The 21,227-nt window shown below is 39.5% G+C and overlaps 1 protein-coding gene across 1 annotated transcript in view; it reads left to right on the top strand.

The window, feature by feature from the left end:
- The window catches only part of ACOT12 (acyl-CoA thioesterase 12), a 116,207-nt gene that overhangs the window by 81,734 nt on the left and 13,246 nt on the right, over positions 1-21,227 (top strand). The window contains exons 7-11 of the mRNA XM_006889889.1: positions 2,141-2,260; positions 5,841-5,991; positions 6,617-6,672; positions 6,971-7,034; positions 8,157-8,240. Of these exons, the coding sequence (XP_006889951.1) occupies positions 2,141-2,260; positions 5,841-5,991; positions 6,617-6,672; positions 6,971-7,034; positions 8,157-8,240 (475 nt within the window). The remainder of the gene's footprint in view (positions 1-2,140; positions 2,261-5,840; positions 5,992-6,616; positions 6,673-6,970; positions 7,035-8,156; positions 8,241-21,227) is intronic.

The following is a 21,227-nucleotide window of genomic DNA, read 5'->3' as shown; positions in this document are numbered from 1 at the left end:
GTCCAATAGTTTTCTTGCTGAGTCTTTAGGGTTTTCTAAGAACACTATCATGTCATCTGCATAGAGGGATAATTTTCCCTCTTCTTTGCCAATTTATATACCTCTTCTGTCTTTTTCTTGTCTTATTACTATCCCCAAGACTTCCAATACAATATTGAATAAGAGAGGTGCGAGTGGGCATCCTTGCCTAGTCCCTGTTCTTAAAGGGAATGCCTTTAACCTTTCTCCATTGAGAACAATGTTGGCTCTCGGGTTTTCATAAATACTTTTTACTATATTGAAGAAATTCCCCTCTAGTCCTATTTTGTTGAGTGTTTTAATCAGGAGAGGGTGTTGGATTTCGTCAAAGGCCTTTTCTGCATCAATTGATAGGATCATGTGGTTCTTGTTCTTTGTTAATATGATGAATTACATTAATTGGTTTTTCTTATATTGAACCATCCTTGCATATGTTATGAATCCCACTTGGTCATGATGGATTATTTCCTTGATGTATCATTGGATTCTATTGGCCAATATTTTATTCAGGACTTTTGCATCTATGTTCATAAGAGATATTGGCTTATAGTTTTCTATTTTGGTGGTGTCCTTTCCTGGCTTTGGTATCAAGGATATGTTTGCTTCATAGAATGAGTCTGGGAGAATTCCATCTTTTTCTATTTTCTGAAATAGTTTATGTAAAATTGGTGACAGTTCTTTTCTGAATGTTTGATAAAATTTACTTGTATATCCATCTGGTCTAGGGCTTTTTTTGGTTGGAAGTTGTATTACCTTTTCAATTTCTTCTCTTGTAATGGGTCTGTTCAGATGTTCAATTTCAGTTTGTGTCAGTTTAGGTAGGTTTTGTATTTCTAAGTAATTGTCCATTTCCTCTATATTTTCATATTTGTTTGAGTATAGGTTTTCATAATATTCTAATATTAGCTTTTTTATTTTAGTTGGTTCTGTTGTCATGTTGCCTGATTCATCTCTTATTCGGATTATGTGTGTCTTCTCCTTCTTTTCTTTTGTGAGTTTTGCTAATGGTTTGTGTATTTTATTGACATTTTCAAAGAACCAACTCCTAGTTTTGTTGATAATTTCAATTGTTTTTCAGTTTTCTATTTCATTTATCTCTGCTCTAATTTTTATAATTCCAGTTTTTTTAGAGGGTGTTGGGTTTTCTTGCTGTTCTTTTTCAATTTGTTGGAGATGTTGGGTTAGAGAGTCAATAGGCAATTTTTCCTGTCTTTTGATGTGTTTGCTTATTGCTATAAATTGACCTCTGATTACTGCTTTGGCTGTCTCCCAGAGGTTTTAGTAAGTAGTGTCTTCATTGTCATTAGTTTCAAGAAACTTTTTAATTTAATTTTTTATTTCTTCTTGTACCCAGTCATGTTCAAGCAAATTGTTGTTCATCTTCCAAATGTATGATTTTTTTCTCCTTTATTCTCTTGTTATTAATTTCTAATTCTGTGGCATTGTGATCTGAAAAGATACTTTGTATAATTTCTATGTTTTTTACTTTGTTGATGCTTGCTTTGTGACCTAGAATGTGATCTATTCTGGAGAACGTTCCATGCACATTGGAAAAGAAGGTATATTCTGCTTTTGGGGGGGTGCATTAGCCTATAAATATCTGTAGGTTATAAATCTTGTTAGATACAGAATACCACATCTTTCTGCCACAGAGCAGGTGGTGGGTTCAAACTGCCAACCTTTCAGTTAGCTGGCAAGGTCTCCAACAACCTGAGTTCTTTTCAGGAGAAATATACAACTAGAACAAAAGACATCAGTTTGTTGTTCAGAGGAACTTTCACAGTAGCGAAGACAAGAAGAGGACAGTCAGCACCCAGTAAAATGAAGGCACTATCATCTTGTAAAATTCCACAGATTCAGGAGATGGTAGTTCTTCTCCCGCCAAATTTTGTGAATATTGTATGGAACAATTACCAGCACAATCCAGTCATCCATTTTACTTTTGTTTGTTTGTTCTACTTTTGAATGAAAATAAATGTTTATTTAGAAAGCATATTGAGTACTTATCTGCTACAGCCATTAAATGAATCAGCAGTTGAGAGAGAGAAAGAAAGAGTGAGAGAGAGATGTTTAGGAAAACCATTAATGTTTTCTCTCTTTCTCCTCCTCTTTGTTTTCTCAGTCGCCTCTGTGGGAAGCATCCCCTTCTGAAGTCTGTGGATATGTTTAAGTTCCGGGGACCATCCACAGTTGGAGATCGTCTTGTCTTCAATGCCATTGTCAACAATACATTTCAGAACTGGTAAAGTGTGTCTAGGACTTTTAGACTTGTTAGTTGCTAGGAGTAGATACAAATTCATGGTAACCCACATGTGCAGGGGGCAAGGTATACAAGGTGGTGGCCATTTCCAGTGAGATACTTGGGTCTGTCTTACAAGGCACTTGAGTCTTTTTTCCTAGTGAGCAAGTGCTTGACTACTTACTTAATCCTCCTGGTGTTAGAGGCCACTGAGTTGGTTCCAATGCAGTGCAACTTCATCTATAATAGATTCAACTCTGCTCAATCTTGTGCCATTCTCATAATCTCTCCTATACTTAAGACCATGTTCCATTTACTGTGCCAATCCAATGCTTTGAGGATCTTCTTCTGCTTCCTGACTCTGCTTTTCTAAGCATGATTTCCTCTTCCAGGGACTGCCTCTCCTCATAACAAGCTCAAAGCATGTAAGACAGAGTCTCATCATGGTTACCTGTAAAAACTGCTCTGATTACATTTCTTTCTAGGCAGATTAGTTTGTTCTTTTGGCAGTCTATAGTATGTTTAATATTCTTCACCAACATCACAATTTAAAGGTATCAGCACTCTTTCATTCTTCCTTACTCATTATCCAACTTTCACATATATTTAAAGCAATTGAAAGCATCATGCTCCATCTACTTAGGCACTAATTTGAAAAATAAACCAAAGCCACTATCCCTGAGTTAGTTCTCACTTGTGGTATCTTCCACAAGTAAGTTTCCAAGGCTTTAAAGCTTCACTGTTTTCCCATGGAACCTATAGTGAGTGGGTCCCAACAACCCGTTGCTGTTATGAGGTGCCCTATAGATTTTAACCTATCCAGTGCCATCCTTATCATCTCTAACAAACTAAAGCCCATTCCTGTCAATGTATCAGTTAATCTAATTGAGGGTCTATTTCTCTTTTGCTGACCCTCTACGTTTCTAAGCATGATGTTCTTTTCAAAGGAAAAGCCCCCCTCCTAACAACATACCTAAAGTGTGTGAGATAAAGCTTTGTCATCCCGTTTAGCAAATAGCCCAAAACTTAATAATACTATGCCACAGAGCTCCTTAGGAACACAGAAAGCTGGCATAAACTAATTCATACTTGGGAATAAATGTTTCTTTTCCTGTTAATCCTAAATAAGTGTGAGAACTATTCAGTAACCAAGCCCCTACCAATGTTTTTCCCCCTAAAACCTGCAGTCAATCTTCAAAATCAGCAAAACCACATTCCTTGTTCTCTCAATCTTCAAATCAGAAAAAAACCCACATTTTCTTTCCTTGTTCTGCTCTCATTCTCACATTGTGAGGGTTAGTTTTGTCTCCTAATGAGCATTTGCTAAGGGTATCTCAGTTTGTACCTGTTTTGCTGATGTAACTCTCATGTGGATATACATTAGTAAAGGAATCTGAGTAGCACAAGGAGGTCTGGTGCCATGACGGTTAAGTGCTCTGCCTCTGACTGTAAAATCAGCAGTACATAAAGTCTGTAGCCTTGGAAGCTCTGTGGGCAGGTCCTACTCTGCCATACAGGATTGCTGATAGTCAAAGTCAACTCAATACAGTGGGCTTGATGGTTTGGGGGATTTTTTTATCACACACACACGCGTGCGTGCACACACACACACACACACAGTTAAACACGTGACTGTTAAAGGAAAGATTTTAATCTACTCAGCCCCAGCCTGAACAACAAAAAAGATTGTACCCAAGAAAGCCTTATGGGGAAGTTCTACTCTGTTATGTGGGTCCACTGAGTCAAAATCCACTCACCGGCACCTAATGACAAAAATGTGAGAACTTTTCATTAATTAATGCAGATTAATAAGTATTAACTTATAAATATCTCAGTGATTAAGTCAACCAATTCCTGATGGACTTTTATGGTCGTTTATTACTGTGAGACCCAAACTGGTCTCCATTTATTTCTGTCGCTCTTGTGACACAATGAAAATATTTAATACGATCACAACTCATTGCCGACATGTAATGGTTTTCTTCTTTTAAATGGTCATTCATTCACTCATTGCTGTTGAGTGGGAACCAACACATCGTTGACCTTCCAGTGGGTTTTCTAACACTGTAAGTCATATGGAAGGAGATTACCATCTTTGTCCTTTGGAGCTGCTGGTAGATTCAAACTTTCTGTCTTTGGGTTAGCAGTGTAACCCTTTACCCACTAGGCCACCAATGGTAAAGATAATATCTATAGTTATTTCCTAACAAGTCTTCCTTGCATGTGTTTGGATTGTATCCGATCATTCACAACACTGAACTTCAGGAGAGATTGTAAAGAAAGTCTGTAGTCAGGGACCTCTCCAAATTACTGAGGAGCAATGGTGTCAGTTTGAGGACTAAGGTGTGCCTGATTCAGGTCATGGTCTTTCTATATATCTGAGAGTTAGACAATGAATAAAGATGACAGAAGAAAGATCAATGCCTTTGAGCTGTGGTGTTGGAGAAGAGTACCAAATATCCCATCAACTGCCAAAAGAATGAACAAATATGTCTCGGGAAAAGTATAGCCAGAGTGATCCTTGGATGCAGAAATGGCAAAGCTTTGTTTTATATGCATATCTTATGGGCATGTTACTAAGAGAGATTATTCCTTGGATAGGAACATCATGCTTGGAAAGGTGAAGGTTTGGTGAAAGAGAAGACGCACAATCAGGTGGATTGACACAGTGACTACAGCAATGCGCTCAAGTGTGTCAGAGATGAGGATGACCCAGGATAGGACAGTATTCAGATTTGTTTTTCATAGGGTTACCATAAATCATACTCATTTCTATGACACCTAACAACAACATGGTTACTTCTTGATTTTTACATTTGATTCTTTTTTTATTATAAAGCTACTGCTTTTAGAAAAAAAATGTTAATAGTATACTGTCATTAACCTATCAAAATGTGTTCATAAATGTAGATAAAGCCTAAGTTGTCTTTTTACCACTTGTAAGATGAATACAAAGTGGAAACGCTCCAAAACTGATCCATGGACCCAAGAAAATGAATTTTAATAACTACATAGATTTAGAGGGGGTGTATTCATTTCCTTGGTTACTCTAGGTGATGATGGTGGTGATGGTAGTGGTTGAGGTGGTAGTGGTGGTGGTGGTGGTGATGGTGGTGATTAAGGGTGTAGTGGTGGTGATTGTGGGGGTAATGAAGATTGAGGGGATAATTGGAGTAGTGGTGATTATTGGAAGGTAGTTGTGGTTGTGGGTTGTTTGGGGTTATTGGTGATGATTGGGGTGGTGGTGGTGATGTTTAGGATAGTAGTGGTGATTAGGGTGGTGCTGGTGATTGAGTGGTGGCGGTGACTGTGGTGATGGTGATTTTGGGGGTGCGGTGATCAAGGTGGTAGTGGTGGTGATCAGGGTGGTAGTGGTGGTTGGGGTGGTGTTTAGGGTAGTGATGGTAGTGGTATTGGTGGTGATTATGGAGATGCTGTTTGGGGATTGTGGTTGGGGTGTTGGTAGTGGTAATAGAGGGGTGGTGAAGATTGGGTGGGTGGTGGTGGTAACTGGGGTGGTGGTTCTAGAAGCTCATTGATGCTCTGATCCTCTAAACTCACACCCTCTGTGGTACTCTCACAGTGTTGAAGTTGGAGTGCGCGTGGAGGCCTTCAACTGTCGGGAATGGTCTGAAGGCCAAGGCAGACACATCAACAGTGCCTTTCTCATTTATAATGTGATTGATGATAAGAAAGAGCTTGTCATTTTCCCCAAAATTAAACCCATGTCAAAGGTCAGTTATTATCACATGAAGTTTACTAATCAGACCACTTATTCTGGGGAAAAACTGTGGGTACAGAACTCTTTCCAGAATGCTTTTGCCTCACCAACAACCTCTATGGCTACTTCCCTTTGATTTTCTTTTCAGCATCTTGAAGTAAAGTGGACTTTCTTTTCCATATTAATTGTTTGCTGTGATGTTGGAGGCCCTACAATTTCACCTCTTCTTGGCCACATGCTTCTGTTGGTTACATGTCTTCCTTTCTGACTCATTTCTCCCACTTCCTTCCACCCAGTTGTCTGTACTGCCACACATTTTATCTGAACTGAATTTTTCATCTTCATTCTGAAATTGTAATAATGGCATCTTTCACTATTTTAAAAGCACTTGTATAGGATATATGTGTAATTCTGGTAACAGAAATTGTAACAATTTCCACTTTAAAAAAAAGAACTAAAATATTTGTAATAGTTGCAATTTTTATCCACAATCTGCCTTCTGGGTTCAGCAAAGGCAGCTTTGATTGATGAGGAGAGTACATGTGAAGACAACAACACCCTAATTAGACCTTTCAGATTACTTCCGAGACACTAAGATATAAAAAATGGATTTATTTTCCTTTGTTATTTCATTAAAGGAGGATTTTAGACGATATCGTGGAGCAATTGCACGCAGGAGAATTCGCCTTGGCAGGTAAGTGGTCTACATATCAACTTATTTTGGGATTTCAATTGCAATGATTCCATCAAAATGTGTTTCTGACACCTAAGTTTAAAGCTTCTGGGATTTTTTTTTTACATTTTTAATTATTGTTGCCTTTTATTATCAATATATTTATAAATTCAGTTTTTGTCTTTGGAGATTGAAACACCACACAAATTATAAAAATTAGATTCAATGATGAAAAAGAGTTGGACAAGGGCATGATTACACTTGTGTCAAATGCTGAGAAGAAAACTCTTATATAATGCTCTTTTTTTTTCCCCGCCAGAAAATATGTTACTTCTTATAAAGAAGAGATTTCACTCTGTGTGCACTGGGATCTAAGTAACCAGGTGACATTTTAATGATTTAGAGTTCCTCATGTGAGAATCACACTTTTTAAATTGCTGAATCTCCTTCTTTAAAGTGAATTATATTTAACTGTTATTGTTGTTGCATGATGTTCAATAGGAATCAGCTCGTAGATCACCCTCTGGCAGGTTTTCAGAGGCTGTAAATTACCTGGGAGGAGTTTGCCCATCCTTCTCTCACACAGCAGCCAGGGGAGAAAACTACATGCCTTCGGGCTGGCAGTGCAACTGCTAACCATTGAGCCATGAGAGCGCTCATCCAAATGAAGCAAAGCCAGACTCAGTAATTGTTTATAAGCCAATTGTTCAACTGCTTTTAAAATTATATCTACAGTTCCCAAACTACAAATGTCAAATCTCTGCCAAAAAGAAATGTGTTGAGATCTGGTGTCTTATCATTATTTCTGCTGGACGCCAAGCTTACCTGCTCATATTTTTATAGAATAGCAAAATATTAGTTATCACAAAGTTTCAGACCATGAAAATCAAAGGAAAAAACCAAGTTTAATTTTTATATGTGAGTTATAAAGCAAAATGGGGTACAATATGTCTTTACTCAGGACACCAATTAGAATGATAGTTGTTATGCACCATCAAGTTGGAACTGACTCATATCTGAACCTCCAGCCAATTTATAGAGTGTATAGATCACACAGGAAGAGATTGCATTGGATTTGAACCACCTGCCTTTGAGTTGATGAAACTCCTTACCCAGAATTCTCTAGTAATATATGCAGAACGTATATTACCTTGTGTGAATTCTGAATTAAAGTTTGAAAGGGAACTTTCTGTTAGCCACAGTTCATTTCTAAACTCTACAAAATCACTTGCAATCAACATATACTTCCTCTGTTTTTCATTGAGTACTATCGAGTTGGAACCGACCCATAGCTGGTCCTCCAGCAGGTTTTCGGAGGCAGTGATCACAGGGGAGAAGATTGCCCATCCTCGCATGGAGCAGCTGGTGGATTTGAACCATATGCCTTCAAGATTGCAGCACAGATTCTTACCACTAGGCTACCAGAGCTCCCTATTTACTGAGCGGAAAATATTTTCATATATCTTTGTGTTGAAAACACAGCTTTGAGAATATTTGTATTTTAGGTGTCCATAAGTAATGAAAATGTGGAAGCTCTCAAAAATCTGGCAGCCAAAACTGGTTGGGAGCTCACCAGCGCTGTAGATAAGGTAGGTGTCCAGGTGTAAACGTGAACCATTGCCAACCAGAAATGATTGTGGTGGTTCTGATACTTCTACTGCTGAACTGAAAAAAGTAAAAAAATCTTTTAAGAAAACAATTTCTATGAGTCAAGCACCTATTCAGCCCTGTCTTTACTTAATTAATTCTCATTGGCTGCATGTCCCTACCTCTGGACATAGGTCCTCACATTCTACTTCTCCTCTTCTCCATCTATCCAAATCTTGTTAAGTCCTCAAGACCCAAAGAAAATGCTTCTTATTTGTCTCTCTCTTTACTCCTTTCTGAGGAAACTTCTCATGTAGGAACTCCATTAGTACTTATTTCATGAAAATTAATTTGTCAAGGCACAAACAATTAGGTGGTTGGTTACTACTCAATAAGTGACTTGTTCAAATCTACCCAGGCACATCTTAGAAGAAGGGTTTGGTGATCTACTTCTGAAAGATCCTAACTTGAAAGTCTAATTATACAGTTCTACTCTGACACAGGAATTATGAGTTGAGTTAACTCAGTGGTAACCATTTGAGTTTTGTTTAGTTGGTTTTTATCCTGCCACATTTCTTCCATGGCTTTCTGAAAATAATAATGAACTCCTACACAGAAGAATAGACATCTTTTAGCTGTAGTGTTGAAGAAGAGTGCTGAAAATCCCATGGATTACCAAGAGAAACGATATGTCTTGGAGCAGGTACAATCAGAGGGTTCCTTGGAGGCAAAGATGATGAAGCTTTATCTCACATATTTTGGGCATGTTTCTAAGAGAGATTATTCCTTGGGGAGGGACATCATACTTGGAAAAGTTAAGGGACAATGAAGAGTAGAAGACCTTCAATCACATAAATTAACACAGTGACGGCAGCAATAGGCTTGAATGCAAGAGACTATGAGGATGGCACAGGACGCGCAGGGTTCAGATCTGTTGTTCATAGGGTCGCTATGAGTCATACTTGACAGCACCTAACAACACCATCACCCACCACAGTAATTTACATTTTTATGTAAGCTCTTCTGTTCTTAACTTCTTGGAAAGACAAACTAGACTTTGCTTGACATTTTATGTCCCACAGCACTTTTATGTGGTCAGCAGTAGAGGAGAATGAGAATCCCAGAACACTTGATTGTGCTTATGCCAAACCCGTACTTGCTGAAAGTGAGGAGAACCTGGACTGCTTGCTGCAAAATGTCAAGGATTGCAGTCCCCAATATGGACTGCACCTCAATATCAAGAAGACAAATATTTTTACCACTGGGCCAATTGACAGCACCATGATACATGGGGAAGAGATTGAGGTTGTAAACAATGGCAGCTTGCTCAGCCCCACACTCAACATTCTTGGCACCAGCAGCCAGAAAATCAAAAGACAAATTGCACTGGGGAAATTGGCTGTCAGGGACCTACCTTGCAAGAGTACTGAAAAGCAGTGATGCTAGTCTAGAGACTAAGGTGTACCTAGTCCAGGCAAAAGTCTTTGCAATTACTTTGCTATGTCTCCGAGAGCTGAACAATGATTCTTCTGTAATCTTTATTCATTGTCCAGCTCTCAGATGCATAGCAAGCAACTAATATCATGGACTGGATCAGGTACACCTTAGTCTCTAAGACTGGCATCTTTGCTTTTTAGCACTCTGAAGAAGTCCTTGACATTAGATTTTCCAAAATACAACTCCTCTTTTGAATTCCTGGCTGCTAGTGCTTTTTTCAACCTGTATGCAGAGCAGATTATCCGAGAGGCTGGGCTCTATGAGGAGAAGTGTGGCGTTAGGATTGGTGGGAGATCTATCAACAGTCTGCGTTATGCAGATGACACAACCCTGCTTGCTGAAACTGAGGAGGACCTCATACACTTACTGCAGAGGGTCAAGGACTGCAGCCTTCAGTATGGACTGAGGCTTAATGTCAAGAAGACAAAAATTCTCACCACTGGACCAATCGGTAGCATCAGGATGGATGGTGAAGAGATTGAGATTGTTCACAGCTTGAGTTTGCTCGGCTCCATGGTCAACACTCTTGGCACCAGTAGACAGGAAATAAAAAAATGTATTACGATGGGAAAGTCTGCTGTTAGGGACCTCTCTAAAGTACTCAAGAGCAACGGTGTCTCTCTGGAGACTAAGGTGCACCTGATACAGGCCATGGTTTTTGCAATCACTTGTTATGCATCAGAAAGTTGGACAATGACTAGGGAGGATAGAAGGAGAATTGACGCCTTTGAGCTGTGGTGCTGGAGAAGAGTATTGAATGTACCACGGACTGCCAAGAAAACACAGATTCATCCTAGAGAGGGTTAAACCAGGCTACTCTTTGGAGGCAAGGATTCTGGGGCTTCATCTGACATACTTTGGACATGTTGTAAGGAGAGACAGGTCTTTAGAGAGGGACATCATGCTGGGTAGAGGGACAGCGCAGGAGGCGAAGACCCTCTATGATAGGGTGGATTGATTCAGTGACTCGGGTAATTGGGATGGGCGTGTCAGGGGCAATGAGATTGGCACAGCATAGAGCAGGGTTTAGGGCTGTTGTACATAGTGTTGCTATGAGTTGCAAACGACTCAACGGCACGTAACAACAACAACAGTGCTAAGGGAGCTGACTGTGGATCCTAGCAAGCTGAAATCATTAACAATTTTAGTCCTGTCTTTATCAATCATTATGCTTCCTACTGTTCTGGTGGTGAGGATTTTCATTTTCTTGTTGTCAAGTGGCAATCCATATAGATGGCTGCAGCCATTGACTTGAAGTCTTTTTCAGTTTAGATGAACAAGGTTGTGTCATATGCATACTCAGCATCCTACATTAGATAATAAATCACATAATCACTTTACCATGAAATCTAAGAAAATTTGGATGCTGCTTTACTAATTATGAATGCTCCTCTACTCTGATACTATATTCCTTTAGGTCTAAATAGTCTTTTCACCATATTCAATGTTATTAAATTATTTGACTTTTTACTTCTCCTAACAAATACTTCACAACTTTGCTTCCTTTTACTAATATAAAAATAATACAAAAATTTTACTAATATAAAATATACTTTTTATAGCATATATGAGTAGCATTTGGAAAGATTAAGTCATACATGGAATTTATTTTGACCCTCCATCTTTCCAAGTATAATGTCTCTCTCCAAGGAATAGCTTCTGTTAGCAACATGCCCAAAATATGAGAGATCAAGCAGGATAGGAATACCATCAATAAGATAGATTGATTCCGTCACTGGAGTAATGGGATAGTCTTGTCAGTGACATTAAGATTGGCAAGGGATAGAACAGAGTTTAGGGCTGTTGTACGTAGGGTCTCTATGAGTGACAGGCGACTCGATGGCACATAACAACAATGATCATAAAGCCTATTGGCCCAGTAGTGAAGATTTTTGTCTTTTTGATGTTGAGATGTAATCCATATTGACATCTGTAGTCTTTGATATTCTGCTGCAAGCATTTCAAGTCCTACTCACACCCTGCGGTTGTAGCACCTGCATTTTGTAGGTTGTTAATGATGCCACAATCCTGATGCCACACTTCTCTTCATAGAGTTTAGCTTCATGAATTATTTGCTCAGCACACAGATTGAATAAGTATGGAGAAAAGAAACATCCCTGACACATTTGTTGTTGTTGTTTACCGCTGAGTCAGAATCAACCCATAGCTGACTCTCTGGCTGGTTTTCAGAGGCAGTTGATTTTACGGGAAACTGCCCATCCTTCTCCTGTGGAGTAGCTGGTAGATCAAATGCCTTTGGGAATACATCACAGCTTCTTGCCTCTAGATCACCAGAGATCTCTATCCCTGACACATGTTGTTATTGTTGTTCTTAGGTGCTGTCAAGTTGAGTATGACTTATAGTGACCCTATGAAAAAGAATTTTAACCCTATCCAAAAACGACTGGAACAGCACATCAACAGAGAACTCCCAGAAGTCCAGGCTGGGTTTAGAAGGGGTCATGGTATTAGGGATATTGTAGCTAATGTTAGATGGATCTTAGCTGAAAGCAGAGAATACCAGAGGAATGTCTATCTGTGTTTCATTGACTATGCAAAGGTGTTTGACTGTGTGGATCATAACAAACTGTGGCTGACTCTGAGAAGAATGGGAATCCCAGAACACTTGATTGTTCTAATGCTATACTTGGACCAGGAGGCAGCCGTCAGAACAGAGCAAGGGAACACTGCATGGTTCAAAATTGGGAAGGGCATACGCCAGGGATGCATCCTATCTCCATACCTTTTCAACCTGTATGCAGAACATATTATCTGGGAGGCTGGGCTCTATGAGGAGAAATGTGGGGTCAAAATTGGTGGAAGATCTATCAACAATCTGCGTTATGCAGATGACACAACCCTGCTTGCTGAAACTGAGGAGGACCTGAAGCACTTGCTGCAGAGGGTCAAGGACTGCAGCCTTCAATATGGATTGAGGCTTAATGTCAAGAAGACAAAGATTCTCACCACTGGGCCAATTGGCAGCATCAGGATGGATGGTGAAGAGAATGAGATTGTTCACAGCTTCAGTTTGCTTGGCTCCACAGTCAACACTCTTGGCACCAGTAGACAGAAAATTAAAAAACGTATTACAATCGGAAAGTCTGCTGTTAGGGACCTCTCCAAAGTACTGAAGAGCAATGGTCTCTCTTTGGAGACTAAGATGCCCCTGATAACAGGCCATGGTCTTTGCTCTCACTTGTTATGTGTCAGAGAGTTAGACAATGACTAAGGAGGATAGAAGGACAATCGATGCCTTTGAGCTGTGGTGCTGGAGAAGAATATTGGGGGTACCGTGGACTGCTAGGAAAACAAACAGATTCATCCTGGAAAGGGTCAAACCGGGCTGCTCCTTGGAGGCAACGATTCTAAGGCTCCATCTGACATACTTTGGACATGTTGTAAGGAGGTCAGGTCCTTGGGGAGGGACATCATACTTGGTAGGGTAGAGGGACAGCACAGAAGGAGAAGGCCCCCTATAAGGTGGATTGATCCAGTGACTGGCGTAATCGGGATGGGTGTGTTGGAGACGGTGCAATTGGCACAGGACAGAGCAGAGTTTAGGGATGTTGTACATAGGGTCGCTATTAGTCGCAAGCGACTCGGTGGCACATAACAACAACAATCCTGTGCCATCCTCACACTTCCCAACACACAAGAGCCCATTGTAGCAATCACTGTGTCAATCAACCTTCCTCTCCTTTGCCTATCCTCTACGCTTACCAATACCATGTCCTTCTCCAAGGAGTAGCACCTCCTAGTAACATGCCTACAGTATGTAAGGAGAAGCCTGATCATTCTTGCCTCCAAAGAACATTCCAGCTGTGCCGTCTCCAGGACATATCTGTTTGTTTTCTTGTCTGTCCACAGAAAGTTCAGTGCTCTTCTCCAACACCACAGCTCAAAGGCATCAATTCTTCTTCTGTCATCCTTATTCATTGTTCAGCTCTCAGAAGCATAGCAAGTAATCAGAAAGACCATCGTCTGAATAAAATACACCTTAGTCCTCAAACTGACACTCACTCCTCAATAATTTGGAGATGTCCCTAACTGCAGATTTTCCAGTGCAATGTGTACCCTTATTTTTTGACTGCTGGTACCATATGTGTTAATTGTGGATCCAAACAAGATGAAGCTGTTGACAGTTTCAATCTCCTCTCCATCCATTATGACACATATCCTTCCTTATTTTAACCAGGCAGTATTCCTTTGCTCTGTTTGGGCAAAAGCTTTTTGGTCTTTGTTGTTGTTGTATTTATGTGCTGTTGACTTGAGTACAACCCATAGTGACTCTATAAACAACAGATATGAACCCTGTCCTATCCTGTGTCATCTTCACAATCTGACATACTTGAGCCCATTCGTATAGTCACACGGTGTCAATCTATCTAGTTCAGGGTCTTTCTCCCTTTAACCAGTCCTCTTTGTCCAAGAAATAGCCTCTCTTCATTATCCAGTTTTCAGATGCATAGCAAGTAATTGAAAAGACCATGGTCTAAATCAAGCACACCTTAATCCTTAAAGTGGCCATAGATGTTGGAGAGGATGTGGTGAGAAAAGAACTCTTATACATTGTTGGTGGGGTTGTAAAATGGTGCAATCATTCTGGAAGGCAGTTTGGTGCTTCTTCAAAAAGCTGAACATAGAAATTTCATATGACCCAGCTATTCCACTACTTGAAATATACCCTGAGAATATGAGAACTGAGGAACAAACTGAAATTTGTACATTAATGTTCATAGCAGCATTATTCACCATTGCAAGAACATGGAAACGGCCCAAATGTCCAACCACAAACAAATGAATTGAGAAATTATGGCATAGTCACACAATGGAATTACTATGTAGCACACAGGAGCAATAATTTTTTTAATTATTACCTAACTTGGGAGGGACTGGAGAGCGTTATGCTGAGTGAACTAGCTCAGTCCCATAAGGATAAATATTGTATAGAACCATTATTGTAGAATGAGTATAAGGATCAGGAGGGGTGGGAGAGGCTGGAAGCAGAGGGATGTGGATGTGCAGGGGGAAGAGGGGATTAATCATTTGGTTGCACAACTTGATGGGGGGGTGGGAGACATGGAAAGAATTTGTTCAAATTTGTATTTGAATTTTGTAAGTAAACTAGTAGAAAAAAAAATTTTTAAAAATTAGGAAGGGTGTGGGGAAAAAAGTGGTATTATTGTTCCTCAATAATTTAGAGAGGTTCCTTAATGCATACTTTCCCAGTGCAATATGTTTCATAATCTCGTGACTGCTGATACCAAGGGTTTTGATTGTGAATACAAGTGAAATAATTGAAAGTTTCAATCTTTCTACTCTATATCATGATGTTGCCTATTGGTCCAGTGGTGAGAATTTTTGTTTTCTTGGTGTTGAGATGCAATCCATATTGAAGGCTGTATTCTCTGTCCTTCTGCAGCAAGCACACTTTCAGCAAGATTGTGTCATCTGCATAACATAGTGTATTCTTGAGTCTTCCTCTCATCTTTATGCCACATTCTTTTTCAGAGTCCAGCTTCTACAGTACTTTTCTCTGTATACAGATTGAATGCATATTGAGAGAAGATATAACCATAATGCACATATTTCTTAATTTTAAACCATGCAGTTAGTGTTCCCTTGCTTTGTTCATCCAACAATCTATTGGTCTAGGCCTAATTTTTACATGAACACAATTAAATGGTCTGGGATTTCCATTCTTCTCAGTGTTAGCTATAATTTGTTATCATTCACATAGTTACATGCCTTTGCATATTCAATAAAATACAAAAAGACATTCTTCTGTTATTGTCTGCTTTCATCCAGAATCCATCTGACATCAGCAGTGATATCCCTGTTGCCACGACTTCTTCTAAACCTACCTTGAACATCTGGCAGTTCCCAGTTAATTCTCACCATTTTTAAATGATCTTTAGCAATATTTTGCTTGCATTTGTTTAATATTATTAGATTATTTTCACGTTTTGTTGAATCCCTTTTCTTGGGAATGACAATAAATATGGTTCTCTTCCAGTCATTTGGCCAGTCAACAGATCTCCAAATTTCCTGGCATAGACAAGAGAGCACATCTAGTGCTTCATCTGTTAGCTGAAACATGTCAATTAACATGGAGCCTTGTTTTTTGCTAATGCTGTCAACACAGCTTGAACCTCTCCCTTTATTACTCTTGTTTGTATGATACTTTCTAAAATTTTTCCTTGTCTACCAGTTCTTTTTGATAATGTGACTTCCCTCTGAGTTAATTTCAATGAACCTTCTCCTACTACCACTGGACAGGAGAGAAAAGCTTCATGTGTCCATGTTGGTATGAACCTCAGCAATCAACTGGAGTCCATTTCATATTTTCTGTGCCATTACGATTGGAGGAATCTGCATTTTGCAGATGACACAACCCTGTTTGCTAAAACTGAGGAGGACCTGAAGCACTTGCTGCAGAAGGCCAAGGACTACAACCTTCAATATGGATTGAAGCTCAACATCAAGAAAACAAAGATTCTCACCACTGGAATGATTGGCAGCATCATGATAGATGGTGAAGAGATTGATACTGTAAACAGCTTCAATTTGCTTGGCTCTACAATCAACACACTTGGTATCAGCAGCCAGGAAATTAAAAGACGGATTACATTGTGAAAGTCTACTGTCAGAGACCTCTCCAAAGTACTGAAGATGTCAGTCTGGAGACTAAGGTGTGCCTGATACAGGCCATGGTCTTTGCAATTATTTGCTATACATCAGAGAGGTAGGGATAATAGAAGGAGAGTTGATGCCTTTGAACTGTGGTGCTGAAGAAGAGTATTGACTATACTATGGACTGCTAGAAGAACAAAGAAGTTTGTCGTGGAGAGGGTGAAGCCAGGCTGCTGAAGCCAGGATTCTGAAGCTTCATCTGACATACTTTGGACATGTTGCAAGGTGGGATCAGTCATTGGAGAGGGACTTTATGCTTGGGAGGGTGGAGGGACAACGCAGGAGAGGAATACCCTCGATGAGATGGATTGATTCAGTCACTGGGGTAATGGGGATAGGTGAGTCAGAGATAATAAGATTGGAAAGGAATAGGACAGGGTTTAGGGCTGTTGTACATAGGGTCGCTATGAGTCACAAGCAACTCGACGGCACATAACAACAACAACAACAACCTTTGATAAATATCCACAGCCTAGGTTATGTTCTTCTTTGAAGATGAGGTATACTGGCAAGCTTGGTAGTAATGTCAATAGAAAAGGTAACATGATAGAAACAGTTTTTTCTTGTCTAACCTGCTCTTGGCTAATTTCCCATGTTTCATTCTTATTTTTTAAGTGATTTTTTTTGTTTAAATAAAGGTTTTTCTCCTTTGCAGCCTCATTTTCCATCTGCTTGTTTCCTGCAGTGAAGTCTTAACCTCATGTTTGTTTGTTTTCTCTCAGCTTGTTGCCATGGAAATAATTATAAGATGGCGTATTACAACTCCAACTTCAAAACAGCCTGAAAGAGATGGAAAAGGAGCAGAATAGAAATATACTCTTACTTTAATGCATATCTCTGATTATTATCCAAAGCAAAGTAGAAGGAAAGTTAAGAATAAAAAGAAAGACCTGAATGTTTAATTATATATCAAATAGCTCCACAAGACAGGCCTCTTATTTTTGAAGGGAAGGGTATATGATAGAAACTCAAGAATTGACCTCTTGGAAGAATGAACGTCTGTGACTAAGAAATGAAAGAATGGTTTTTCCTAAATAAATATTGTCCTTCAGAGACCCTGCAGAGAGATTCAATTGGTGCTGAAGGTAGGGGCTTGCTTTCTTGGACTCTTAGCACACTTGGAGATACTTCACAGTTTTGGAAAAACATCTTATGCAATAGAACCTTGTGTCTTAGTTATTTAATCCTGCTATAAGACAGGTTTGGAAGCAGCAGTGGCATCCACGTCCTAAACAGCATGCCTCTGAAAACCATAAACTCTGAGAAAAGATGATAGTTATAATAAGGCTTCAGGTCTTTTTTTTTTAAGATACTAACTTATTTAAAAAATTCTAATACATTGTTTTTGAGAACAGATTCTTCCAAGTTCCCTCGAGGCATCATCTTTTTTGTTCATAGGGTCATTAAGAGTTATGCTTAACAGCAAGTGCTTGAAGGCAATCAACAACAGCAACATAAGAAAGTTATCAAATGTTTTAACAATTAATCTCCTCTCCCCCTCCCTTTTTTGGCATAAGGAAGTGTCAAAAACATAAACGGTTTTGATTGGTTGATAAATTATTCCTTTACAGTTTATTCTTTTATTCTGTAGAGTCAGAAAGACTCTTTGGCAGGTTTTCAGAGGCAGTTTAATCTCAGGAGAGGAGATCAATCAACCTCTGAAGAAGCAGCTGGTGGATTCAAACGCATTCCTTCAGGATTGCAGTGTAGGGTTTTTTGAGGTTTTTTTTTTTACCAGTAGGCCACCAGAAGTCCTAATTCAGGGTACCAATTCTAATAGAAAACCCTCTCACTCTGTCATTCTGGAAGAATTTCCTCGCATCCTCCCGCATTTGTAGGCCCCTGGAGATTTCCATGTATCTTTAGCTTTCCCAGGCATCAAGGAACTTTCTAGTACAAAGATGTGCGCTCAAAACAACACACTCCACTCCTGAGATTCTTTTTTGCTGGTACTGTTGTTCCCCTTCCTGGCTTACTTATCTGTTCTTTCATCCCCTGGAAATAAAAGGTGTTAACAAACCACACCTTAGACAAATTCTCTTTGCATGAGATCAGGTCTGTGATAGGATTAAGGAGTGTTGCATTCCATATATAATCTCTACTGTTTAAAAAATTTTTTATTGTGATTTTCATAAAAGTTTACAGAAAGGTTGTGTTTTCATTCACTCATTGTTGCCCATTTTTCCCCTATCCCTTCTCTTCCCCCTCCCCAGTCTACTTTGGGGTTTTTTTGTGTGTGTTGTTGCTTTTAATTCATTCACTGGTGCACTTTTCCCTCCCTCCTCCTCCTTCCCCCTGCCCTAGTCCACTTTGTAATGCACGTCTTGTTCTGAATTATTGTCATACATGTGATGCCCAATACCTCTTTGGTTGATCAGATCATGGAGTATCATTATACAGCTTTCACATTATGTACTTACAAATATGTATTCTTGGTTTTAGGAGGTTCTTAATTTTTAAAACTTTGAATGAAAGGTGAAAGTTTATGAAACACATTAGTTTTTTCAAAAATAATTCATAGGCTTTAATTCCCATTGATTATTGTAATTAACTTTTTATAATGCTAAAGCAAACCCTTATTGTTTAACTTCACTCATCTTTTCTGGTTTCCCCCTCCTCTTTTATTCCCACTTCCTTGTCCCATTTAATCCACAGTGTATATCTTGTCCAAAAAGTTAATTGCAATATAGGTAATATTTGATTGTATATTCATTTCAGACCAAACTTCCCTTTACCTATTCTAGTACAAGTATTTTCCATCCATTATTTTCCTTAACTCCCGTCTCCCTTCTCTAGCCAGTTCCCCATTATATTTTCTGTGGTTGCTTGAGGAGAATGAGGCCTAGCAGTCTGCTGATATTTTCTGTTGTTTTTTATGTCTCACACGCTCACTCATTGCTGTCAAGTTGGACTGACTCATAGCTGACCCTCCAGAGGGTTTCAAGGCTGTAAATAACAGGGGAAGAGATTTCTCATCTTTACCCCTCAGAGCTGCCAGTGAATTCAAACAGCCTGCGAGACTGGCCTTTGAGATAGCAGTGCAGTTCCCTATAGCCTAGGCCATCAGAGTTTCCTTGTTTCTCGGTAGAGAGAGACAAGGAAACACTAAAAAGAGAGAAAGACTCATTCTCTTCATTCTCATAAGAAAAATTGTTGTGCAGCAATTAAATAACCCATCATCAAGTCTCATATTGTTTGAGGGCCACAGACCTAGAACATCTTGATCATTACGCTTTCCATCCAACTAATTTGAAATCGCCATCTTAGTTGCATTTGCACCTGGATAGCAAGATGCTTTAGCTTGCACAGTCTCTGTGTATATATGAAGGTATGCATTGATATGTATATTTAACTTTTTAGTTTGTTATTGTTGGGAGGAGGAGTGGCATCCACTTCCATAATAGCTTGCCTCAGGAAACCCTATGAACCTGGAGAGAGGATGAAAGACACCCAAGAGCTGAGGACTCTCCTTCATAGGGTCACTATGAGTCGCCTGTGACTCAACGGCACTTAAAAACAACAACATTTTGTTATTGAGCTCTGGTGGCTTATTGGTCAAGAATTATTTTGCCAAAACAAAGGTACATGATTTGAATCTACTAAATGCTCTGAGAGAAAAGCATGGGTACTTCCCTCTGATAGAGAAGGATGGATGATTCTCTTATGTGATTTACTGCTTCTGAAAAACCTGTTGGAAGGTCAGCTAAGGGTTGGTTCTGACTTGAGAGTTGTCGTTGTTGTTGTTGTTGTTGTGTGCCCTGTCCTGAGCCAATCTCACTGATTCTGACACACCTACCCTCATTGCTCGAGTTACTGTGTCAATCCATCTCTTCCAGAGTCTTCCTTCCTGCTCTGTCCTTTCAACCTTACAAGCATGATGTCCTTCTCCAAGGACCGGTCTTTCCAGGCCATGTGCCCAAAATATGTGAGACAGAGCTTAAAAGTCCTTGCCTCTGAGGAGAAAATTAGTTTCACCTTCTCCAAGACAGACCTGTTTGTTCTCTTGGCAGTCCATGGAATATATGTTCAAGACTCTTTTTCAGCCCTACAAGTCGAAGACATCAATTCTTTTTCTGTCATCCTTAGTCATTATCTAGCTCTCTGATACATAGCAAGTAATTGCAAAGACCATGGCGTGAATCAGGAGCATCTTAGTCTCTAGACTGTCATCTTTGCTTCTCTGCACTCTAGAGAGGTCCCTGACAGCAGATTTTCCCAGTGCAATTTGCCTTTTTAAATTTTCTGATTGCTGGTGCCAAGAGTGTTGACTGTGGATCTGAGCAAGCTATAATTATTAACAACCTCAGTCTCCTCTCCATCTGTCATGGTGCTGCCAATGGACCCAGTAGTAAGAATCTTTGTTTTCAAGGAAAAAAAAAGAAGAATCTTTGTTTTCTTTTTTTACAAAATTTTTTATTCTGATTTCTTTACAGAGTTTCAATACCTGTTTTTCATACAAGACCTTTTCTATTTCCTTCTCTCCATCCACCCATAGACTTGCGCAACCCTATGATTAACACTTTAACCCCCCATCCTCACCCCTCTCTTTCCACCCTCGCCACCCCTCCACCACCTTGGATCCTTATGTACACTCTATAATATTGGTTTTATACAGTATTTGTCCTTGTGAGACTGAGTTAGTTCATTCAGAATAATGTTCTCCAGTCCCTCCCAAGTTAGGTAGTAATTTGCAAAATCATTGCTCCTGCATGCTGTATATGAATGTACCACAACTTCTCAATCCACTCATTCGTGGTCGGTCATCTGGGCTGTTTCCATGTTCTTGTGATGGTGAA

This window comes from Elephantulus edwardii, unplaced genomic scaffold (assembly GCF_000299155.1).
Source record: "Elephantulus edwardii isolate Elephantulus edwardi_28Jun2011 unplaced genomic scaffold, EleEdw1.0 scaffold00082, whole genome shotgun sequence".
Lineage (NCBI taxonomy): Eukaryota > Metazoa > Chordata > Mammalia > Macroscelidea > Macroscelididae > Elephantulus > Elephantulus edwardii.
The sequence above is the reverse complement of the archived record's forward strand: the minus strand, read 5'-3'. Positions and strand labels throughout refer to the sequence as shown.